At 38.0% G+C, this 25,652-nt stretch overlaps 1 protein-coding gene across 1 annotated transcript in view; it reads right to left on the bottom strand.

The window, feature by feature from the left end:
* Nucleotides 1-25,652, bottom strand: part of LOC150083960 (REST corepressor 3-like) — a 231,415-nt gene that overhangs the window by 42,792 nt on the left and 162,971 nt on the right. Inside the window, exons 6-7 of the mRNA XM_090374969.1 lie at nt 10,358-10,482; nt 5,827-5,887 (exon numbers count right to left, since the gene is read on the bottom strand). Coding sequence (XP_090231095.1) covers nt 5,827-5,887; nt 10,358-10,482 — 186 coding nt within the window. The remainder of the gene's footprint in view (nt 1-5,826; nt 5,888-10,357; nt 10,483-25,652) is intronic.

Raw genomic sequence — 25,652 nt, 5'->3', positions numbered from 1 at the left:
AACCCCAATTCACAAAGGAGGATCAAAGGCTGACACAAGTAATTATAGACCTGTTAGTTTAACTTCGGTTCCAGGAAAATTAATGGAGGCACTGGTTAAAGAAGCACTGCAGGATCATTTAGACAAGACTTCAGTTATAGCTCGGACACAGCATGGTTTTGTTAAGGGGAAGTCTTGCCTGACCAATTTGATTGGGTACTATGATGCAGTCACAAAAGAACTGGATGCAGAGAATAGCTTTGATATTATATACTTGGATCTTAGAAAGGCTTTTGATACTGTTGCACATGGAAGACTGCTACACAAATTGGAGCAGTGTGACATTGGAGGCTGCTATGGATAAAGGGGTGGCTGAGGGGGAGAAGAGACAGAGTGGTAATCAATGGATACTGCTCATCGTGGACTAATGTTATTAGTGGAGTCCCTCAGGGCTCAGTGTTGGGTCCATTATTGTTTTCTGTATTTATAAATGATATTGATGATGGTATATCAAGCTTAATGTCCAAGTTTGCACACGATACATAGGTTGGCAAGGTTGTCAAGGACACTACTGACACTATGCTGCTGCAACAGGATCTAGAAAGGTTGAGCAGATGGGCTGAGAGGTGGCAAATGAAGTTTAACATTGACAAATGTAAAGTACTACACATGGGAAACAGCAACCCCAGAGCAACGTATCAACTCTGTGGTACTACACTGACAGTGGTAGAGAATGAAAGGGACTTGGGGGTGGTTGTGCAGGCAGATATGAAGTTCTCTGAGCAGTGCAGGCGAGCTGCAAGAGTAGCTCATGGAGTATTGTCAATGATATACAGGAATTTTTTCAGCAGGGATAAGGAGGTGATTATTCCCTTGTATAAGGCAATGGTCAGGCCACACCTAGAGTACTGTATACAGGTCTGGAGGCCTCATTTCAAGAAGGATGTAGAGCTGCTGGAACGAGTACAGAGAAGGGCAACAAGATTAGTGAATGGAACAACAGGGTTACGGAGAAAGGCTTAAGTTTTGCAAATTACAATGTCTGGAGACTAGGCACCAGCGAGGTGATCTGATAGAGGTGTATAAAGCCTTGAATGGTTTGAGCATGCTCAATGCTGATGGGATTCTTCCTCTAGCTCAGAATAATCACCTGAGAGGGCATAAATTCAAATTGAGGAAAGACAGATGTAGGATAGACGTGCGGAAATTTGCCTTTAGCCAGCGGGTGGTTGGTTGGAGGAACAGACTTCCATCCCTTGTAGTGGAAGTTGATAGCCTAAATAAGTTTAAGGCTCAGCTGGACAGGTATTTTGAACGAACAGAGGGGTGAAGTGGAAGTGGTTTTTTTTGGCTGATGCTGCATAAGCTTGCTTTCTTGCATCAAATGCCTCTACTAATGCTAATGCTAAATGCTAAGTCTTTACGAGTCTCTCACATTTGTAAGGCTATCTCAGCAATCTGGCTCAGTACTACACTAGATGGGAAGGGTGCTATCATATTACAAATAAGTAATATCATACACCTCTTTGGGGAAGTGTTATTTATTTGTAGTGTAGCACCGAGGCAAACTGTTGTCTCACAACTTGGAAGATAAACACCATGTAAAAGACTTTTATCTTTTCATGCAAGCTTTTAACTGTCTTGTCTATTTATGTAAGAAATGTATATATTTATATATAAAGAATTAAGTTATATTCTTAATATTCTTAAGTTACAATCAATTGCACATACCCAATTTTAATTTTTACACATTACTAATATTAGCATTAGCATTAGTAAGTAGAGGCATATGATGCAAGAAAGCAAGCTTACGCAGCATTAGCCAAAAAAACAAAAAAAAAAAAACAAAACACACTCCCATTTCACCCCTCCGTTCGTTCGAAATACCTATCCAGCTCAGCCTTAAATTTATTAAATTTAAGTTATCAACTTCCACAACAAGGGATGGAAGTCTGTTCCACCAACCAACTACCCGCTGGCTAAAGGCAAATTTCCGCACATCTATCCTACATCTGTCTTTCCTCAATTTGAATTTATGCCCTCTCAGGTGATTATTCTGAGCAAGAGGAAGAATCCCATTGGCACTGAGCATACTCAAACCATTTAAGGCTTTATACACCTCTATCAGATCACCTTGCCGGTGCCTAGCCTCCAGACACTGTAATTTGCAAAACTTAAGCCTTTCTTCGTAAGAGCAACCCTTTGTTCCGTTCACTAACCTTGTTGCCCTTCTCTGTATTCATTCCAGCAGCTCTACATCCTTCTTGAAATGAGGCCTCCAGACCTGTATACAGTACTCAAGTTGCGGCCTGACCATTGCCTTATACAAGGGAATAATCACCTCCCTATCCCTGCTAGAAAAATTTCCTGTATATCATTGATAAGACACCATGGGCTACTCTTGCAGCACATCTGCACTGCTCAGGGAACTTCATATCTGCCTGCACAATTACCCCCAGGTCCTTTTCATTCTCTATCACTGTCAGTGTAGTACCACAGAGTTGATACGTTGCTCTGTGGTTGCTGTTTCCCATATGTAGTACTTTACATTTGTCAATGTTAGACTTCATTTGCCACCTCTCAGCCCATCTGCTCAACCTTTCCAGAGCCTGTTGCAGCAGCATAGCATCGATAGCGTCCTTAACAACCCTGGCAACCTTTGTATCGTCAGCAAACTTGGACATTAAGCTTGATATACCATCATCAATATTATTTATAAATACAGAAAACAACAATGGACCCAACACTGAACCCTGAGGGACTCCACTAATAACATTAGTCCACGATGAGCAGTGTCCATTAATTACTACTTTCTGTCTTCTCTCACTCAATCATCCCTTTATCCAAAGCAGCATTTGCTTCCAATGCCACACTGCTCCAATTTGTTCAGCAGTCTTCCATGTGCAACAGTATCAAAAGCCTTTCTAAGATCCAAATATATGATATCAAAGTTATTCCCTGCATCCAGTTCCTTTGTGACCACATCATAGTATACAATCAAATTGGATACTATGTGGAATATATATAGATCAAATCTAGATCACTGGATGAATATCTAGTTTGATTTATAAATCCAGTGGAGTAGAAAATTCAAATACCACACGAAGAAATGGGAATATAAACAGAAGGTTATAAGGTTATGAGCAGAATGGCATTGAGGGTAAGTTGCTACAATGGATAAAAGGATGGTTGAGTGGGAGAAGACAGAAGGTGGTAATCAATGAGTGCTGCTCTTTGTGGACTAATGTTATTAGTGGAGTCCCACAGGATTCGGTGTTGGGTCCACTGTTGTTTTGCATATTTATCAATGATATTGACGAAGGTATATCAGGCTTAGTGTCGAAGTTTGCAGATGATACAAAGATTGGCAGGGTTGTTAATGACAGTAATGACAGTGTGCTACTGCAACAGGATCTAGAAAATTTGGGCAGATGGGCTGAGAAGTGGCAACTGAAGTTTAACATTGGCAAATGCAAAGTTCTGCATGTGGGTAGATGTAACCCCAGAGAAACGTACCAACCATGTACTACATTTAAGGTGGTATAAAACGAAAAAGACCTGGGAGTAATTGTGCAGTCAGATATGAAGTTTTCTGAGCAATGCAGACAGACTGCCAGGGCAGGTAATGGGGTTTTGTCAATGATATATAGGAATTTTGCTAGCAGGGAAAAGGAGGCGATTGTCCCTCTGTATAAGGCAATGGTCAGTCCCTGCCTTGAGCATTGCGTACAGGTCTAGAGGCCCCATTTAGGAAGGATGTAGATTTGCTTGAGTGTGTACAGAGATGGCAAACAAGATTGATGAGGGGAATGAAGGGATCCTCTTACCAAGAGAGGCTTAAGTTCTGCAAATTGCAGTGGCTGGAGACTAGGCACATGCAAGGTGATCTGATTGGGGTGTATAAGGCCTTGAATGGGTTGAGCACACTGAATTCTGATGGGATTCTTCCACTTGTTCAGATTACGAACCTAAGGGGGCATAAATTGAAATTGAGGAAAGACAGATGTAGAATAGATGTGCGGAAATATGCCTTTAACCAGCGGGTGGTTAACTGCTGGAACAAGCTTCCAGCTATCGTTGTGGAAGTTGATAGGTTAAATAAATTTAAGGAGGAACTGGACAAACATTTAGAGGGAATTGTTTTGTAATTTTTTTTTTTTTTTTTTTTTTTGGCTGATGCTGCATAAGCACTTGCTTTCTTGCATCACATGCCACTACTACTACTACTACCACTATTAACTATTGTTACTGCTGTGCAAAATTCTTTGCAGTGATAATTTTCATATGCTTAATGATTAATTGTCTTATTACCCTGATGAATTTTGTTAGTTGTTTGCTTTTTTTGGAATAAAATAATTTCTCATGGCCTTAAACAATATAAGATAAAATATTAATATAGTAACTGCAACTTGTTTATTTGCATAAACAAATTCAATATTCCTGATCACAATGCAAAACTCTATGAATTAGTAAGTTTCGCTGTTTGTTTGTTTGTTTGTTATTTGGTTTTTAGGAGCATTAGCAACTAAGGCCATATTGCTCTGGGATATGCGGTGGTCATTCCTTGACCTTTCCACATACTCCGTATTTGGTGGTGACGGGCTCGAACCCCAGTCTAATCAAGAAGCATGTGCTACGCACTGCTGCTCCTTTCCACCTGGCTACGGAGGCGCCCCAAGTTTCGCTGTTAAGTTTTAGTCACAGGGTATAATGAGCCAAATGTTTCAAGGAATACTGTACTGAATGCATGCATTCAGTACAGTAAGGCAAATATAATGTATGCCACAGATATAATCTAGATATTATTCTTACAAACAAGAATAATATCTAGATTTGTCATCTGGTCATTAATGTGAAAAAAAGTATGAAGTATGAAACTGCAGTTCCAGCCAATTTCAACAACAGTAGGGATTTTAATATCTAACCAAGTGGCTTGGTTAGATATTGAAATCCCTACTGTTGTTGAAAGTGGCAAAAATTCAGCAGACTAGAATACCTGTTGCTATATGCAGCATTAGATAATGTTTTAAGTTTTTACTGCCCATTGGAATTTCTATATCTAAATGTGCTGTTTGTTTATTTCAACATTTGAAATAAGAGTTGGAATACATCAGTAACTGCCACAGTCTAAAATACTTAATATCAAATGGCCATACCTCAATGATTAATTCCCACTTGAATTTGATTATTGCTCTTTTCCTTTCCATCTCAAAAAACATTCATCTACAGTTGGTGGGCTTTCTTTTTTTGTAAAGCTGAAGCAGAGCTGCAATAGGGTGTCATTATTTTTTGCTCCTGCTTTATATATAATGACATGCATGCTACAGCAGAAGTTTATAATCTTTTGACCACTCTGTGTAGGATATCTATTTAAAAAATCACATATTGAGGTGTATAAGACTCTGAGAGGAGAAAGTAAAATGAATGATGGTAAATTATGGAGGAAGAGGTTTAGCCAGTGAGTTGTTGATTATTGGAATAAGATGCCTTCATGGGTTGTTGAGGAAAATCAAAAGTCAGTTGGATAGATACCTATGTGAGGAGAGAGTCAGATAGTTTATTTTATTTATTTTTGGTTGATGCAGCAAAGCCTCAGGCTTCCTTGCACCATATGTTGCTGTTATTTGGTTTTTAGGAGCATTAGCAACTAAGGCCATATTGCTCCGGGAATATGCGGTGGTCATTCCCCGACCTTTCCGCATCCTCCGTATTTGATGATGATGGGCTCAAACCCCAGTCTAATCAAGAAGCGTGTGCTATGCACTGCTGCTCCTTCCCACCTGGCTACGGAGGCACCTTGCACCATATGACTAATACTAATATTAATACTAACACTAATATACTCACCCCTTCCTTATTTTCTGTCTCAAAATCGCTGTCATTCTCAGACATGATCTCAGAAGCATCACTGAAGAAAAATAAAACAAAGCTTGTAATTATAAAAAATCATATTAATCCTGTTCTAATATCTGATGTTTCTAAATAAAATATCAAATTACTTTTGATTTGTAGATGATATATACCTGTAGATACAATTAAATTTATGATTCACAGCTGTTTTGGTATCTTTTAAATAGAGTGTGATTATGCAATAGCTACATTACTTATACAATGAAACATCTAGTGTGACTGTGGCTCCTTTTACACAACAATCGTATAAATAAAATTTAATTCTAAAACTATCTGCTATTCTTTGAAAATAGAATAGATTTCTGGACAGTTCAAAAGTCATTAAAAAGTTAATTTTAGAGGTGAGTAACAAATTTTAATATATATATTTTTAGAGAAAAGTGACTATATTCAACTTCAACCTGCATAGGGTATATCTGTCCTTAATTTCAAAAGGATTTATAAATAATTCTCAGACATTTTGTGTCTGAGAATAAAGTAAGCCTGCATAAAGTAATAACATAATTATTACTTTATGCAGGCTGAAGTGCTTAAATTATCACTTTCTTCATTTTGACACTTTCTCCTGTGCACTATGCCACTAAAGGGAAAAAACTTAGATACATATTTTTTGTATCTAAGTTTTAAATGCCACTCAATTAAATATTAAACCTTAAAATATTGGGGGTCCTGGTTCAGAAAAAGTAGAATAGATTACTTACTTCATACATTGTTATAATTTACTTATTAATATGTAAATTTAAAACTGTTATAATTAAATTCAATAAGTACATTAGTTCTTTAAAGCATGCACTATAATTCAATGCCATTAACCAGAAATAAACATATTACTTTCATGTACTAAAAAAAATTAAAACATTATTAATATCATAAAATGAAATTATACAATAATTTGACCGTAACAAATTCTGAGCTCTTATAAAAAAAAAAGAACACAAAAGAACAGAACAGAACTCTTCTGTTTTCCTGTAATTTTTTTTTTTTTTTTTGCTAGAGGGACATGACAATAAAAAGGCAGTTTGTTAACCTTAGGGCAGTAACTAATTTCCTCCAGATATTTCTCACATCCAGAAAATTTAAACACATCAATTCCTAAACTAACTCAATAGTATTATATGCATGTGAATATATAATTTTAACTAATAAATGAAACCTGCAATTTTTTTGTTTTCTGCTTTTCGTGGCATTATTTGCATAAAATTGAATATAAAAATTCTTATAAATTAGTTCAATAAGGAACTGGTAGGAAAATTAAAATAGTGTGTGTGTGTGTGTGTCTATATTCATTTTGTGCATATGTGTTGTGGTCACAGGCAATTCAACATGTGTGTATACACGTTGAGTTGGCTTTGCATTAACAACACCCCCCTTGTGTAGGAATGAACTGGTCTGTGATGCTGGTGAAGGCTCAAAGTTGGGAACAATGGACATGGAAGACTACTGTATGTAAACACGGCAATCAGTTTTTGAGAGGAAAATGGGTCAGCATCAAGATCTTTCTGAATTTGAATGTGGAATGAATGTGGGGTGGCAAGACATGCAGGTGCCAGTATCTCGACAACAGCCAACATGGTTGAGTGCTCCCATTTTTGTGGAGTCGTGAGTCTACTATGACTGGTTCAACAGCAGCCAAACAACTGGCCAAAGGCCAGTTGACATGTAGGACAACAGCATGTGCAGAACAGCACGTGTGATCAATGCCTGTGGTGAGCACTGCATCTCATCTTGTAACACAGCAGTGATAAGCACAGTAGGCCACCAGCTAACCACCCAGTACAATGTAAGAATAGCAAGACCAATATCCATATGGACTATGTACCAGACAGTAGCTCATACAGGCTGTGCAGTCGACAGCTTTCATAGTTCCTATTGACATTCATGAGTTATGAATAGCCCAGAATCCTTCCAGGCCAGGTAAAAATAAGCAACCAATCATTACTAATTAAATCAAATCAGTAACCATAGATCAACATAACCAGAATTTCTTTTAAGTCACCTCACCACCTCAACCTTGGAGTGTAAATATTGACAGCTAGCACAAAACCAGAGCAGCTGAAAACTTTTCTACGTACATGATATTTACATAACTATACAACACAATTTACAACCCACAACGGGGGAGAAATTATTACATGCTTCACCAGGAATTATCAATTTAAATCTTGGACCACTACATCTAGAACACAATTACTATACGTACAGCAAATAACATGTGTTAACAGTACCACGTTTGTCTGTAAGTCCCACATGAATTATCTTCTCATATATCCTGCAGATAAGTAAATTCCAATATTCTTTTAAGAATGAAGCCAGGTACAGCCACAAATAGTTCCAAGTCCTTCTAAATAAAATCCAATTTCAACTGAAAACCAGAAAAGTACAACATATAAACATCCACAAACACTGTCCACCAAGGTAACAGCACAAACATTCAGATTATTTTGACACAATGGTCTTCATCCCATCCACAAAATCAAGCATTAGCTTTACAAACTTAATCACATCCATAGACTACTTTATACCAAAACACTTTTATTTGCCCACACAATATCTCTGCATCAGCTAGGTTATGTTGTCACATTACAATATGTTTCTGCCTCGTGAACACTTTACCAGCAAATTCGGAGAAACACAAAACGTTCGCCTTTGCTTCCACAAGTTGTGGGAAATAATCAACACTATATACATTAGTCATTACCTGTAATTGGTTTCCTAAGTCAAGATAATGATAACACTGTAGGATTATGTGTTCCACCATTTCAACAGCTCCACAAAGGAAGAGAGAGAAGAAGTGGACAATCCAAGCATATGTAATTTGAAGTTGAAAAAGTAACATATAGCTCCGGGCTGAAAAAGACAATCAATGCTACAACCATCCACCTGACAATGTGTGGCCTGTGGTAGTACTACAACAGAGTGTAGTACATGGACTCTGTTGTAGTTGCAGTACTACAACAGAGTGTAGTACTACACCCTGTTGTAGTACTGCAACACCTTATGGAGTCCATGCCAAGATGTGCATGGGCTTGTATTACGAGCAAAAGGTGGCCCCACAAGGTATTAGGTAGGTGTTGCTAATGGAAAGCCAATTCAGTGCATATATAATTTTCTTCAATGCCAGAATCTATAAATGTTTAAATAGGAAGCTATGAAAGGCAAAATAAACATTATTAAATAATTCAATTTTGTACTTAAATAATTCAATAATTTAATTTTAACAGTATAAGCCCAGGTATCTGACATCTATGTGGATTGGGGGGGTGAGCCATACTCTTATAGGTTCCTGTGATATTCATTGTATATCCCAGGCACCTATAAAGTACTGCTCATAAATCCCCTTATGTGTTAGGAATAAACAAAAAAAAAAAAAAAAAAAAACCCAACTTATTTTTGTGTTCCTAATTAGAGAATATTCGATAAGGTAACACTTGCATTTCTTCCTAACTTTTTTAATTTTAACTTTGCAGAACATATATATTTTCGGCTAAGGTAAAGAAAGTCAACAACGAGAACCACAGGAAACTTACTGGGCAAACTTGTTTCCCGCTACCGCAGTTTCTCCCTGCATTCTTGGTAAACGGATGGTGGGTGTTATCAGTAGTGGCAGTAGAAGTCGATAATGATGTATTAATTAGTTTTTTCTCATTATTAAAAACAGATTATTGGAGTTCATGAGTGTTTTCATGGCTGAAATTTACTTACGGGTACAACCTCCAGACTGCCTCAGTCTTAGAGCATCTATCCCCCACTTCTCACTGTTTTAAAATAATAAAACAACTTCTACTGCCACTACCGACAACATGCACCATCCGGTTACCAAGAATGCAAGGAGAAACTGCAGTAGTGGGAAACGAGTTTGCCCAGTAAGTTTCCGAAGTTTTCCATGGTTCTGGCGTTGGCTTTCTTTACCTAAAACAAAAAACTCTAATTTTCTATTGAAACTGGTACTGAACAAACAAAAATAAAAAAAAAAAATAAAAGTAATTATTTAAAACAACGTTCAAATGGAAGCATAATTAGAAGAAGATATTTAACATGTATACTACTCGATGAGAGAAAATTTATCTGAAATCTAAACCACTGCTAAAATTCAGTATTTTAACAGACAGTTCATATAAATGGATCAAAGTAGGAAATTTTAAGTTTTTTTGGTTTAAAGTAATATAGATATGACAGTATTAAGATGGGCTGGAGAACATATTCAAATCATGCATAAACAAAATAAAATAACCAGCTCAATGGTCAACTCACAACACTCGCACTGAGACAGTGGGCTACACCCTGTATGTATATATTTACTACGTATATGCTGTAATATGTGTATTCCATTTCATTTATAGCAAAAATTGTTGTACTAAAATAAAAGGGGCAGCTTTAAAAGCTGGCATATTCACTCAAATAGCTGTATTTTTTAATAACAAAAATAAATAAGCTGTGCCAGATTAATAAAGGTCCACTGTATCCATACCTTCCATCCTCCCCCTTCTGGGAAGCCATTTTTCGCACTTGCCGATCCATAAGGCTGGTCCTGCTTCTCATCTTTTTCCATGAGTAGTAATACTTGACTAAACTTGCTATAGACTTGTCTGGAAGCTACAAAGGGGGGAATCAAATTATAGCCATTCACATATATAATTATATGTTATATTAAAAAATTAATGTTATATAAAAAAAAACATAATTCGTTACATGAAATGCTACTAACAACTTCCCACTTTTTTTAAACATTATCCATAAGTAAACTAGGAGCAAACCATGCTATGAGAGCTATAAAACATTATTGTTCAAGTAGTACAATAATGTTTTAAATAGTAATACACTCCACCTAAGGACAAATTGTCCAGGCATTACTCCCAATCAGTGGTTCTCAACATGGTGCCTGTGGGCACCACTGCACCCACCAAGGGTTTTTTGGATGCCAGTGATTTTTACAGAAAGAGGTTATAATGAATAATGAAGGTCATAATATGAGAGTAGGAATGTACATCAACATTATAAGGTAACTTGCAGTTATCTGATAACACATTTACAAGGAGGATATAAGTAATTTTGAGTGACATGAAAACTCAACTGAAGAGAGACTTGGAATTGTGTGAATGCTTCTCACTACAATTTGATGAATCAACTGATACATCACATACTGCACAGTTGGCAACCATGGTGAGAATGGTATTTAGTGACTTCACTGTAAAAGAAGAGCTACTGAAAAGTACTGCCATGAAAAGGCAAACAAAAGGTGAGCATAGTTACAAAAAAATTCAAAACCTATGCAATGGAAGTGAGTTTGCCTCCACACTGTTTGCATTCACTACTGATGGACCACCAGTAATGCAAGGCAATGTCAATGGATTTGTTTCTCTCTGTAAAAAGGATGAATCCTCTCCTTATCTTATCTTATCCCTGTATTATCCACCAGGAAACTCTGTGTACTACAATACCATGTGAACATGCGAATATGGCACCTTTGCAACATTGACTTTTTAAGGCCCTGCTGGAAGAGTTTATCTTATACGCATAAGTGCAATAGCTGACCAAAGCTAAAAGTTCTTGCACAGTCTTTAAGTCTTAAACTTGAGTGAGGAGAAAAAAGATTAAATTTTCTAAAAACCAAAAATGCAGTCTTCAATGAACTAAGTGGCTATTGGATTTGGCATTCCTTACCAACATCACTGATAAACATATGGCTAAAATGATAGGTTCTGTGAAAACATTCATAGCAAAACTAGTCTTGTGGATCTCACATACTGTTTCTCCTTCGCTTCCCAAACATGAAGAAGCTAATAGGTGAGAATGATTTTGACCCATCACTATTTCTTGGACACCTTCAAACACTTCTGAGGGGGGGGGGAGGTCAAGAAGAGATTTCAACAGTTCACCACCACTGAACCAGTGGCAGCTTTTTTTTTTTTTAAATCCTTTTACTTGCCAAAGTAAGATTGCAGAAATTGCTATGCCTATTAGAAGACTCATTCAAGAAAGGGCAGAAGAACTATAACTAGAGATTTTGAACCTTCAAAACGATGTTGTTCTGAAATCCTTTGCAACACATGAGAACTTTTGGAATCTGGTTGACCGAGAAAAGTTTCCTTCCTTAAAAAGTGCAGCATACAAGATAAAATCCTTTTTTGTTCCGCTTACCTGTGTGAATCACTGTTTTCAACCATGAACATTATAAAATCAAAGCACAGATCTAAACTTACTGATACCCAATTTGATGATTGTTTGCAAGCAGGAACATCATCTTACATTCCCAAATTTGAAAAACTGGCCACCGAAATGAAGTGCCAAAGATTGCACTAACTTTCCATGTGAGTAATAATAAGTTTACTTATAAAACTATTTTTTTTTAATGGTATGGTGAATTTGATGAATTGTCTCATTAAATATGTTGTTTTGTGTATTGTTTGGTGTCCATATCTTTGGCATTAGCATTAGTAGAGGCATATGATGTAAGAAAGCAAGCATATACAGCATCTGCCAAAAAAAAAAAAAACCACTTCCCATTTCACTCTTCTGTTCGCTCCAAAAGTTTGTCCAGTTCTTCCTCGAATTTATTTAAGCTATCAACTTTCACAACGAAAGATGGAAGTTTGTTCCAGCAATCAACTACCTGATGGCTAAAGGAAAATTTCTGCACATCTATTTTACAACTGTCTTTCCTCAATCTGAGTTTATGCCCCTCAGGTTCAAAATCTGAGCAAGAGGAAGAATCACATCAGCATTGAGCCTACTCAAACCATTCAAGACTTTATACACCTCAATCAGATCACCTCGAAGGTGCCTAGTCTCCAGACACTGCAATTTGCATAACTTAAGCCTTTCTTGGTAAGAGCACCCCTTTTTTCCCCCTCACCAATCTTGTTGCCCTTCTCTGTACTTGTTCTAGCAACTCTACATCCCTCCTAAAATGAGGATTTCAGGCCTGTATGCAGTACTCAAGGTGTGGCCTGGTCACTGCTTTATACAAAGGGATAATCACCCCCTTATCCCTGCTGGCAAAATTCTTGTATATCAGTGACCAGACCCCCATGACTTGCTCTGGCCACCTGTCTACACTGCTCAGAAAACTTCATATCTGACTGCACAATTACCCCCAGGTCTTTATCATTTGCCACTACCCTGAGTGTAGTACTGCACAGTTCATAAGTTACTTTGGGGTTACTGCTACCCATATGCAGTCCTTTGCATTTATCAATGTTAAACTTCAGTTGCCACTTCTCAGCCCATCTGCCCAACTTTCCGAGATCCTGTTGCAGTAGCATACTGTCATTACTGTCATTAACAACTCTGCCAACCTTTGTATCACCTGAAAACTTTGACATTAAGCCTGATATACCTTCATCAATATCACTAATAAATATACAAATACGGTAGACTCTCGATTTTCCGGGATAGATGGTAAAAAAATATTCCCAGATAATCGATTTCCTGGTTAATCCAAAAATACATTTAAGTCCCCAGCATGCGTAAAGATACGTTCCAGGACTTCTTATGTAAGTAGAGATTTGTGCAACTCAGGAATGACTAATAAAATATTGCTGCTATATCCCTGATATGCCAAAACCACATAATATCCTCAGAAGAATGAAGAAAAATAGTTATAAGTTCATTTAAAAACTTTATCTGGGGACAGCGGTGAAGTAGCCGGAGTAGCACGTAAGAAAAGAAAACATAAAAGGGAAAAAAAATGCATGTTATTATCCTATAAAAACTGGTATGTATTTCATAGCCTTGGTAATTATTATAGTTGAACTTCATTAGTGCTGACTGCTTCTCGTATTCTGTATTTCTCCTTTATTGGGTTCACTGTTGCCACTGACAAATCTGAATTCTGTGCGATACTTGTTAATGTTTGGCCAATTTCATACATCATTATTTTAATTTTCTGATCCAACTCGATCGCTTTCCTTTTCTTGATAGATTTACTAGTACCGCTGTCACTTATTCTCTTAGTCGGCACCATGATAACGGTCAAAATGAAATTTTCTGTAAAGAAATTCATAGGGTTAAGGCGAAAACTCATTATTATCACTCCACCCGAGCTCACATTTTACTAAAGCACATTTCTGGGGGTCACTACGATAAAACAAAAAAAAAACAATTTGCACTTTCTGGGTTACTGGGCTTTTCTGTTGAGTGCAATTCATTATAAATAGGTAGTAAACTCGATCTAATTGCATTTGTGATAATACTAATAGCTGAAATTCTGTGAGTTGTTACATTATGGTGAAATGTGTCCTCTTCACTTGAAATCTTTAGTCATATAAAAAAATTATAAATAATGTAATGTAAGTCCGAAGCTATGTAAGTTGGGGACTTGCTGTATCGAAAAATGTTCAGCAACCTACATAAAAAGTATGGCAATAGATAAAGAACTTACATGCACTACTCGCGTGTCCAATATGATGCTTCCCTTTATTTTTTACAATGTCGCATATAGTTTGGTCACCAACATTATAATGGTTTGTTAGAGATTTAACAGATGCACAATTTTCAAACTTTTGAATAATTTCAAGTTTTTGTTTAAATGAAAGCACAACTCTTGTATTTGCCCATCATTTTCACGACTTCTAAACAAAAAAAAAAAAAAAAAAGTTACTATAAAAAAAAATAAATTCCGACATCCCTGACATAAATAACGAAACAAAATTTGTTCTTTTGGGGTGTGATGGAACATAACAATTGACGTGGCGCACTAAAACATACTAAACATTTGGTCTTTTTTTTTTTTTTTTTTTTTTTTTTTGAGCAGCAGGTGTGCACATCATCATCATCATCAGCCATTTTCAATCCACTGCAGGATGAAGGCCTCTCCAGCAACTTTCCAGTTCCTTCTGTTTTGAGCACTGGCCATCCATTTACTACTCGAAAACTCATGAATTTCATCTATCCATCTCCGCCTTTGTCTTCCAGGTTTTCTTCTAGCTCCTCTTGGGTACCATTCTGTTATTTTCTTAGTCCATCTGTCATCATGTCTTCGAGCTATGTGTCCTGCCCAAGACCATTTTAGTTCTTTAGTTTTGATAAGAATGTCCTTTACTTGAGTTTGCTGCCTAATCCATGTATTTCTCTTCTTATCTAACAGTCTGATTCCCAATATGATTCGTTCCATTCTTCGCTGTGTAGTTCTCAGCTTCTCTTCCATTCTTTTGGTGAGTGCCCAAGTTTCACTTCCATAAGTCATGGTGGGGAGTATACATTGATTCATTATTTTACGTTTCAGACAAACTGGGATATTGCTCTTCAGTATGTGACTATATTTCCTGAATGCTATCCATCCAAAATTTATTCTTCTCTTGACTTCCAGCCATTTATCATTATTACAGCTAATAACTTGTCCTATATGACTCCACGTTTTCAATTACTGCTCCTTCAATCATTATTTCCCTTTCTGTGGCATACTTGTTCATCATTACTTTTGTTTTAGCCATATTCATCTTTAGTCCAAAATCCTTACTAACTGTGCATAACTGATTAAGATTTTCCTCTAATTCTTTGGGATCGTGGCTTATGACCACAATGTCATCTGCAAATCGTAAATGGTTTAGGTACTCTCCGTTCACATTGACTCCTTTCTGCGACCAGTCTAATCTTCTGAAAGCTTCCTCAAGGGCAGCAGTAAACAGCTTCTGAGATATTGTGTCTCCCTGTCGAACTCCTTTCTCGATTTTAAATTTGCTACTGTCTTTGTCTAGTCTAATAAAGGATGTAGCACTCTCATATATTTTCTTCAAAATCATAATATATGGAGTATCTATGCCTTGTCTTTCCAGTGCCCGAAACATTGCCTTATGCTGTATGGAGTCAAATGAATTTTCATAATCCACAAATGCCAGGCATAATGGTGTTTTATATTCATTTGCTTTCTCCATTAGCTGTGATATTACGTGAAGGTGATCCACAGTTGAGAATCCTGTCCTAAAGCCAGCTTGCTCTTTCGGTTGATTCTCATCAAGTATTCTTTCTAATCTGTTAGTAATGACCCTTGTGAACAACTTGTAGATATGGGATAACAAGCTAATTGGTCTATAATTTCCAATTTCTGATTTATCTCCTTTCTTATGCAGCAAAACTATGATTGCATTATTCCACTGCTTAGGCATCACACCTTTTCTAATGCACTTTGTGAAGAGCCTTGCCAGTTTTTGTGTTATGTCTCTTCCTCCCAATTTTAACAACTCTACAGTAACTTCATCTTCCCCCGGGGCTTTCCAATTCTTCATTTTCTTCAATGCATGTTCTACCTCATCAGGAAGAATATCGGGTATGTCGTATGTGTTGCTACTTTGCAATCCATCTTCCCCACTGCTGGTATCATTCCCTCGCTCCTTGTATAATTCTCTATAGTAGTCTTCTGCTATTTGAATTATGCCTTCTCTGCTGTTTATAAGTACACCATCGCTATTCTTCAGTTTCAGTATCATTTGTCTTTCTGTATTACTGCTCATGGCTGCTGATTTAAATCCTTTGTTTTCCCTTAATGCTTGTTCTACTTTTCTTGTGTTAAATCTTCTTATGTCCTCTCTGAGTCTCTTTCTAATGGCTTTGCATAACACAGTATACTCAATTTTCTCCCTGTCAGTGTTTTTCTTGCTCTTCATTTGTCGTCTTTGGTTCATCATGACAAGTGTTTCTTGACTAATTTTTTCTTCTTTGGATTTCTGTTTCCCTATAAGTTTCTTGGGCTTTATCACTTTCAGAAAGTTGTAATATTCCTTGTCGATATCTTGGTCCTGAGCAGTCTGCAGAAGCTCAAACTTGTTCTTAAGTTCCAGTACATACTGCTTTTTCTCCTCCTCTGTTATCTCAAAGACCTTTGTATTATTTACTCGAGTCAGTTTTTTCCTTTCCTTTCCTACATCTATATCAAGTGTACATCTTACCATTCTGTGATCACTTCCAACATTTACCTTATTCAGGACGGTAACATCATTCACAATATATCTTCTGTTAGTGAGGATGAAGTCGATTTCATTAGTTGTTAATCCATTTGGACTCTTCCATGTCCACTTTCTGTTCACCCTTTTCTTGAAAAAAGTGTTCATTACTGACAGTCCTTGAGAGTCTGCAAATTCCACAAGTCTTTCACCTCTTTTATTTCTTTCACCAATTCCAAAATTTCCTATAGTTCCTCTTTCTGCGCTGTTTTGCCTTTTTCCAACCTTAGCATTGAAGTCCCCCATAATAATAGTGTAGTGGGTTTTCTGCTCATCTAGAAGACTCTCAATTTCAGTGTACATTTCTTCAACCTCTTCATCATCATGGCTCGATGTTGGTGCATAAATCATTATAATCTTCAGCTTGTATCTCTTAGAAACCTTGAGTATTAGTCTTGACACCCTTGGTGATGTACTTTTGAATTCCAAAATGTTGTTTTCAAAATCTTTATGGACCAGAACCCCAACTCCACCTTCACTCCTTTCACTGTTTCCATTGGTGTACAGTGCACACTAATCTCCTAATGACGACTTATAATGCCACTTCTTGTTGCTTATTTACGACTTGCAAAACATCTGTTTATATCTATTCCATTTATTACTTGAATTTTATGATTTCTGGTTGGTTTTTTTTATTTTTTTTATTTGAAATATTGAAGTGTCCCGGTTAATCTAATCCCAGTAAATCGAGAATCTGCTGTATATATAAATATACTTATTTTTCCAAAAATGGACAAGAAAAATGGACTGAGTTTTTTCTACTTTCCTAAATGCAATCAAACTTTTACTGTAATAGTTACTGAAGTGATTTCTTGTGGTTTTGCCAGTATAACTGCATGTAAGAACCCATCAAGTTCTCTGCCATGTACTTTATAATTATTCCTGTGAACAGTAAGGATTTATATGATAAGTGCTGACCTTGCTAAGAAGTTTCATATTAATATTTTTTTTATTTTTTTTAGTTCAACATTACTCAAACTATAACCAAGCATAATATAAAACAGCTGTCAGTAGCCAATGGAAAATGCAAAATTACTTCTAAAAAGCAAAAGCCATTTTAAAGCATTGATATTTGTAACATGTGAGAATGGAATAGTTATTTATATTATTTTTGATTCAAAATCATTTATTTTACTAATTTCGCTATGCCCCTTTTATAATGGTTTTGGTTATCGTTTCTTGGAACATCCCATTTACATTTGTAGGCTATATATATATGCAGTCAAACTTGGTTATAACGAGCATTAAGGGATCAACAAAATTTCCTCGTATAACCATTACTCACTATATTAGAGATGGGCCTGAGATTGGCTAGTTTCTTGCTGGTTGTGTTAATTAGTGCTCTTCAAAGTGTGTCTTTTTTTAAAAGTGGTGCGAATTTGTCATTTTGGATTAAATTCAAGTTGAAGTGGATCTGTTTGGTTCGGTGAGTTGACATGTTTATTTTATGCCAAACTTCTAAAGTGTTCTCCAGATATAAATGATTTTAAATTTTCACTCTTGTCATTCATTCATGGCTCATTCATAATGGCTACGTCCTATAGGTCTGGCCGTTGTTTTTAACTATCATCCTTTGCCTTAGTTTTAGACCACTTATCCTTAGATTTCTCTTATCTATTGGAGAGTTATGGATGCCTTAATTAATTTCACATTAGTTGATACTGATTTGATAGTAAAATTGTTTTGATTACTGTGACTTTGAGGGACATGTTGTTTGATTCGAATAATTCATCTTGTCTTCTCCAGCCATTGCTTCTTCCCAAGTGGGAACAAAGGGGTTTGTTTGAAATAAGTCACATGACCATATCATGGTGCAATAAAGGTGAAACTAACAACCTTTGACCTAGAAGAGGACCCAATGTGCTCCTGTGGAGGAACTGAGGACTGAGATCACCCCATGCATGAGTGCCCTCCTTTATGATGACCTCCGCTGCCAGCTCATCACAAAGCTGACTTATACAGGGTGTCTCAAAAATATTGGTACAAACATTTAGGGGAGGTAGGCAACATCTAAAGGAATGTGAATCGCATAGGACCCCATAACCGGAAACGTCACGGAAAGTATTAACAGAGGCACAAGAAGCAGAAATGACACAAGGCAGTAATTAGTGGCAAATATTTATTTGACATCATATTAACAATGGAGTTCGAGATGGATGCATTTCATGATGTTACAACAGATGCTTGAAGGTTCCACCATGAGACGCGATGCATGCACGACACCGCCGCAGCATGGATTGGCGGACACGATCGAACACACCTGGAGTTTCTTTGACAGTAGCAGCAGCACAGATGAGTCTCACCACGAGATCCATTTCTGTCTCCACAGGCGATTCATACACGATAGATTTGAGGGCCCCCACAGAAAGAAATCAAGGCTCGATAAATCAGGTGAGCGTGGGGGCCAGGCAATGGGTCCACCACGGCCAATCCATCGATACCCAAAACACCTGTTCAAATGGTCACGAACACACCTTCCATAATGGGCAGGCGCCACGTCATGTTGAAACCAAATGTTGCGTCTCACATTTGCTGGAACATCATCAAGTAACACTGGTAGAACTTGTTCAAGAAAGATCCGATATTTAGCGGAGTTCATGTGGGATGGTAACAGGTATGGGCCGACTAAGCAGCCACCGACCATACCTGCCCACACATTTATTGCGAAGCGATGTTGTGCCACATGGGGGCGCACACCGTGTGGGTGGTCGTGAGCCCACACACAAGCATTGTGCTGATTGAATAAGCCTTCCCGAGTGAAATAAGCCTAACCCGTGAACAAAACGTAATCTGGAAAATTGAAGTCTTGAACACTTTCTTGGAGAAACTACTGCGCAAAAGCCACACATGCAGGATGATTTTGGGGGAGCAGTAACTGAACCCTTCGGAGATGAAAGGGGTGTAAGGAATCGCTGTGCCAGACACGCTGTACACTACAACGAGACACTCCTAAGGCAGAGGCAATGGCACATGTGCTGGTAGTAGGATTATTCTGGACGGCATTCAACACACTTTATTCCATGGCGGGAGTTTGCGTCAAATGTAGTCTGCCCGCACTACTCCTGTTACCTCTAAATGATCCATAATCGCACAAATTTTGATGCACACGCGCAAACAAACGGCAGTCTGTCTGGGAAGCGTTCTCCATAAATTCGTTGAGCGGCTCATCCATTTCCCTCTGCTAATCCATACACTAGGTGCATGTCTGCCAGTTCACAGTTTGTATATCGATGCATGCTCTTCGTGCAGCGACTACTGCTTGAATGAGTAAATCAGAAATTTTCCCTCTCGCGAACTGATGAACAGTGTCGTCTACCGACTTACGGTGACGTTTTTGGTTATGGGTTCCTATGCGATTCACATTCCTTTAGATGTTACCTACCTCCCCTAAACGTTTGTACCAATATTTTTGAGACACCCTATATAACAATAGACAAAGAAAACCACCTACTGGATATTAAGGTAGAGTATCAAGCTCTCACCAACTATGCACAGCAGCTTTTCTCGAAGAAAAGACAACTAATCGCAGCAACATGATAACCCTCTTAACTAATTAAACCCCGGTACCCTGATGGGACTGGAACAAGGCAGGAAAACTTAACCAGCATTACTATCATTGGTGTGAACCACCATCCATGCTCCAAAGGTATCACCCACCAAAGACAACTACCAAGTGAAGAACAACTTGCCCAGGAACCACCACCAAAATGTTCCAAAACCTATGAATAAAGACAACCCACAAATTAAGAGAACCTACGAGAGACCAACTATGCACAGCAGCTTTTCTTGAAGAAAAGACAACTAATCGCAGCAACATGATAACCCTCTTAACTAATTAAACACCGGTACCCTGATGGGACTGGAACAAGGCAGGAAAACTTAACCAGCATTACTATCATTGGTGTGAACCACCATCCATGCTCCAAAGGTATCACCCACCAAAGACAACTACCAAGTGAAGAACTTGCCCAGGAACCACCACCAAAATGTTCCAAAACCTATGAATAGAGACAACCCACAAATTAAGAGAACCTACGAGAGACAAAAGGTTCGTATACTACTGGACTTGACTCTCACGGATGTGACCAACAACACAATTCCTAGATGAATATGACGACGATGCCAGCGTACCACTAGATGTCAACTGCCATTCTTGGCCACCTGGTATTCTGAACCGGGTGCCCTAACTCAGTTCACTTTAACCTCCCCCAGTAGGGAGTACGAGGGGAGGGGACAGGTTTCTGTATCCTCCCCCTCCTGCCATCCCCCTTTCTCCTGGTGGGGTCAGTCCTCACTAACCTTCGCTATAATCCCCATACTTCTATCTGTTTGCCCCCTTCAGTCTTCACCCCTACTCTAACTGAATATACACTTTTTTTTTTTTTTTTTTTTTTTTGGCCCTTGTCACTGAAATCTTAGGAAATTAGGTGGCAGGGTCTGCCAGAGTACTTACTTCTAATGCAATCCCTCTATGCCTGACCTGCCTCCTTGGGGGTGTCTCACTAGGGGGCCCAACTACTAAAAGGTCAGAGGAGCAACACAACATAAACATATACCTTACACTTTTTAAAATCCCCGGCATTCAGTGTTCTGTGTTTCACAGAGTACATCACGTGGAGATGGGGGAACCCCTAGGACCGTTAGACAATGAACACTTTATATCAGTAATGAGTTAAATCTACCTCCTATTTTTTTTTAATTCTCAATAACTTGATAAAAAGATAGATTCAAAAAACAAAAGAAATATTAGAGGGAAAAAAAATAATATAAGTATATACCTACATATTATTTGTATTAATATTGTCAGTTTTTAAATTGATCCAGCCAGCCGTTGTTACATACAAAATTGTCGTGTCCAAATTGTTTAGCAAATTTTTTCGCTTGACCCTTCAAGATCGGACCATCTATTGAAAATTCAGCACTTCTTTGTGTAATGAACCACCGAAGCAGTGCTTTATCGTCATTTTTAACCACGCACTTTCTAAATTTTTTTTTTCCCATTATGTTGTTTTCCAGTTCTGATAAGTAAACATCTTTATTCTTCCACAATGTCGATACTGTTGAAGAGAACAAAGAAAACTTTTTACACACTTCAATGTTTTTTGCACCACATTCTAACTCGTAAATAATTTAGACTTTTTCGCGAATCCAGAGACACTTTCTTTTGTTATTAGATGTGTTTCCGAAGGAAGAGTTCATTTCTAACTGATTTTACTTAAAATGACAGTAGTAATCTGCATACAAACAATTATCATTCCCAAAATAAATTTATGGTTCAGGGAATACAAGAAAATCTGTAAATAAGGTAATGCAGCCAGAGAAATTAAAAGCAGAATGCCAATGAACTACTGTATAGCCCCATCCCTGAAAGGACAAGGTTAGGTCATAAAGAAGGCCCCTAATCCAATGCAGATGATCATAGAAGCTAAGAAGCCCCTTTCATTTTTGTCTTTTTTTTTTTTTTTTTATGTAAACCCCAAACATGAGAGGTATCAGAACCTATAGTACTTAGTACCGTGAGAGGATTTAGGAGCACCACCCCAGATGTGGTAACAACATTCCATGGTAGGGCAGATTTGAGATTTGTAAAGAGTGAACAGCTGTTTGGAAGAAAAGTAAAAAGAGAAAACCCAAGTTTTTTAGATGCAGAGGAAGCAATATTTGTAATGTGCTTGTGCCAAGAGAGATTAGAAGTCAGGGTAATCCCCAAAAGAGATATATCATTTTTCCTAGAAATCGGAGTGTCACCAAAGATAAGCATAGGAGCAGAAGAATCCTTTTTGCAAGATATAAGACAAGACTGAATTTTAGAAGGATTGAAATCAACTAAGTTGTCTTTGCCCCACTGAAGAATTACCTGGAAATCGGCATTTAAGGAATTGGTAGAAGATTTTCGAGAAGTTGAAGCTGATTGAGCAGGAAAAGGTTTCTCAAAATGGAAAGTGGAATGCAATGTGCTATCATCGGCAAAACTATGGATAGGATTTCTAGTCAATGGAAGAAGGTCATTAATATACAAGAGGAAAAGAGTGGGGGAAAGAACTGAACCTTGGGAGACACCGGCATTAGTGGAGAAGTTAGAAGACAGAGAGCCATCTACCATGACTCTCAGTGAGCAGAGAGATAACTGGATAACCATTACAAAAAAAAGTCGGCAAACCATAAGATGGAATCTTGTTTAGAAGACCTTTATGCCAAATACGATCATAAGCCTTTGAGATGTCAAAAACAACTGCTTGTGTTTCACCAAACTTTTCCACTGAATTAGTCCGTAAATGGGTAACATAAGCCAGAATATCACCAGTGGATCGACACTGACGGAATCCATACTGGCGATAGTTGATCAGATGGAAGGTTACTAGGTAGTTTAAGAGTTGGCAGTTAATTAATTTCTCCATTACTTTAGAAAGAGTAGAAGTAATTGCAATGGGACGATAATTGGATGGGAGGGATTTGCCACCCTTTTTTAGGAACTGGCTGGATATGAGCAAAAATTTCCAAGTAGAAGGAAAAACACCTTTGGAATAAGAAAGTGAAAAAAGGCGGCAAAGAACAGGAGTAAGTTCAGGAGCACAGATTTTGAGAACAAGTGGAGAAATACCATCAGGACCTGGAGCTTTCTTAGCATCAAGATTCGTCAAAATCCTTCTGACATCCTTTTTACGGAAGACCACAGGAGGCATTGAATGGAGCATGTTGGGAATGATGAAAGGCATTTTACCAAGATCATTAATATATGAGTTGGAAGAAAAATGGGATGCTAGAAGGTCAGCTTTATCCTTGGCTGAAGTGACAACAGAAACATTTGGTTTGGACAGAGGTGGGAGCAGAGATGGACAAAAGTTTCTGCCAATAGCTTTGGCAAGAGACCAGAATGTCTCTTGCCAAAACTACTTTTAGGGCAAGAAGCAAGTTTTCTACTCTTAGCCTGTTCAAACTCTAGTTTGGACTGATTAATAACTGCTTTACAATTCTTGCGAGCTTTGGTGTAGGCAGAAAATGAAACTGAAGTATTAGAAACAAGCCTATTACGATATGCAACATTCTTCTCTTGAACAGCCTTAGCACATTTATTGGAAAACCAAGGTTTAGATAAAGGACGAGATTTTAAAGTGGAGTGTGGGATAAAGGATTCCATTCCTGCAAGGATAATTTCACTGACACGATCTAAGCAAACATTGACATCAGAAGTTTTGAAACAGTAATCCGACCAAGGAAAAGATGAAAAGAAGTCTCGCAGGTCATCCCATTTTGCATTCTTGTAATGCCAAACAATACGAGGTTCGGAATAGCCATGCGATAAAGGCTCCATTGGAGAAGAGACAATCACCAAGTTGTGGTCTGAGGTGCCTAAAGGACCTCTCACTTCGACTGTGTACTTAGAAGGGTTGTTTATGAGAAAAAGATCAAGCGTGTTGGCTGTATGGTTCGGATTGTCCAGCATTCTTGTAGGTAAATGAACAATCTGTGCAAGGTCATTAGTAACTGCAAAAGCCTCAGCATCTCGACCAGCTGGATCGGTGTGACCAGAAAACGGAAGCCAGCTGGAGTTGTGAAATTAAAATCACCAAGGAAAATTACCACACTGTTAGGAAAGTTGGACTGGAGAAAGTCAAGTTTCAAAGACAGGACGTCAAAGAGCTCCAAGTGATTAATGTAGTTCAGAGAATGGTAGAGACAACAGATGAATTTGACACAATGAGGTGGCGCCTCCGTAGCCAGGTGGGAAGGAGCAGCAGTGCGTAGCACATGTTTCTTGATTAGACCGGGGTTCGAGCCCGTCACCAACAAATACGGAGGATGCGGAAAGGTCAGGAAATGACCACCGCATATCCCGGAGCAATATGGCCTTAGTTGCTAATGCTCCTAAAAACCAAATAACAACAACACAATGAGGTAGAGAGATTTTAAGCCAGAGATGATCGAAAAGAGGAGATTTCAAATTACCAAGTCTCTGACAGGGAATACCGGAACAGACATATGCACAAGTACCACCTTTGAGGCGAAAGGAATCATACAACGAATAATTTGGGCAACTGAGATGAGCAGTAGTTGAATCAACCGATAACTGAGATTCTGTGAGAAAAAGTACATGGGGTTTGGCAGACTGCAAGTGGAAATGGACATTGTTGAGATTAGAACTGAAACCACATATATTTGTGAAATGAATTAGGAAGTGTTTGGGAAGTTTAGATCTTTTCACAGATAAGCTTACTCTATTAGTTTGACAATTCATGATGTATTCAATGGTAAGAAAAAGTGGGTGGACATGCTGTATGAAGTAATGAAATTTTTGGATATGGCGTACACAGGTAAGAATATACCCAGATCCTTGACATAACGTGGCCTCGACAATACCCCCCCCCACATACACACACTACTTGGACTCCCTCCAGTCACTATCTGGCAGAGTAGAGGTAGAAAGATTATACACTAGCTGATCCGGAAACCTCCCAGAGAGTTACCAATAGGTTCGGCCCGGTGTACTAACTAGCGGCCGGCCTGCAAACACTGTTTTAGAGCTGTACCCTCAAAATGTAAGGAAGATTGGATCTCGCCACGATGTCTATTCCAAGAATTGGGGTTTTTACAACTAAAATAAGTAAACTTGTTTGCTTATCTTAGTTGTAAAATTAAGAATGATTGCATAGTTACCGAGCAATTAAGAATGTTGGCATAGTTACCAAAATTTGTATGGTATATTCATGTAGTACGCTCGTTATAACAGTGAGCAATTGTATGGGAAATATGCATAAATTAAAATCGTTGCTTTTTGCTCATTACAGCTGTGATCTTGTTATTTCTGTGCTTGTTATAACCGTGTCT

This window comes from Mastigoproctus giganteus, chromosome 6, assembly GCF_048544385.1.
Source record: "Mastigoproctus giganteus isolate SK-2022 chromosome 6, ASM4854438v1, whole genome shotgun sequence".
Classification (NCBI taxonomy): Eukaryota; Metazoa; Arthropoda; class Arachnida; order Uropygi; family Thelyphonidae; genus Mastigoproctus; species Mastigoproctus giganteus.
This window is presented reverse-complemented; position numbering and strand designations above follow the sequence as displayed.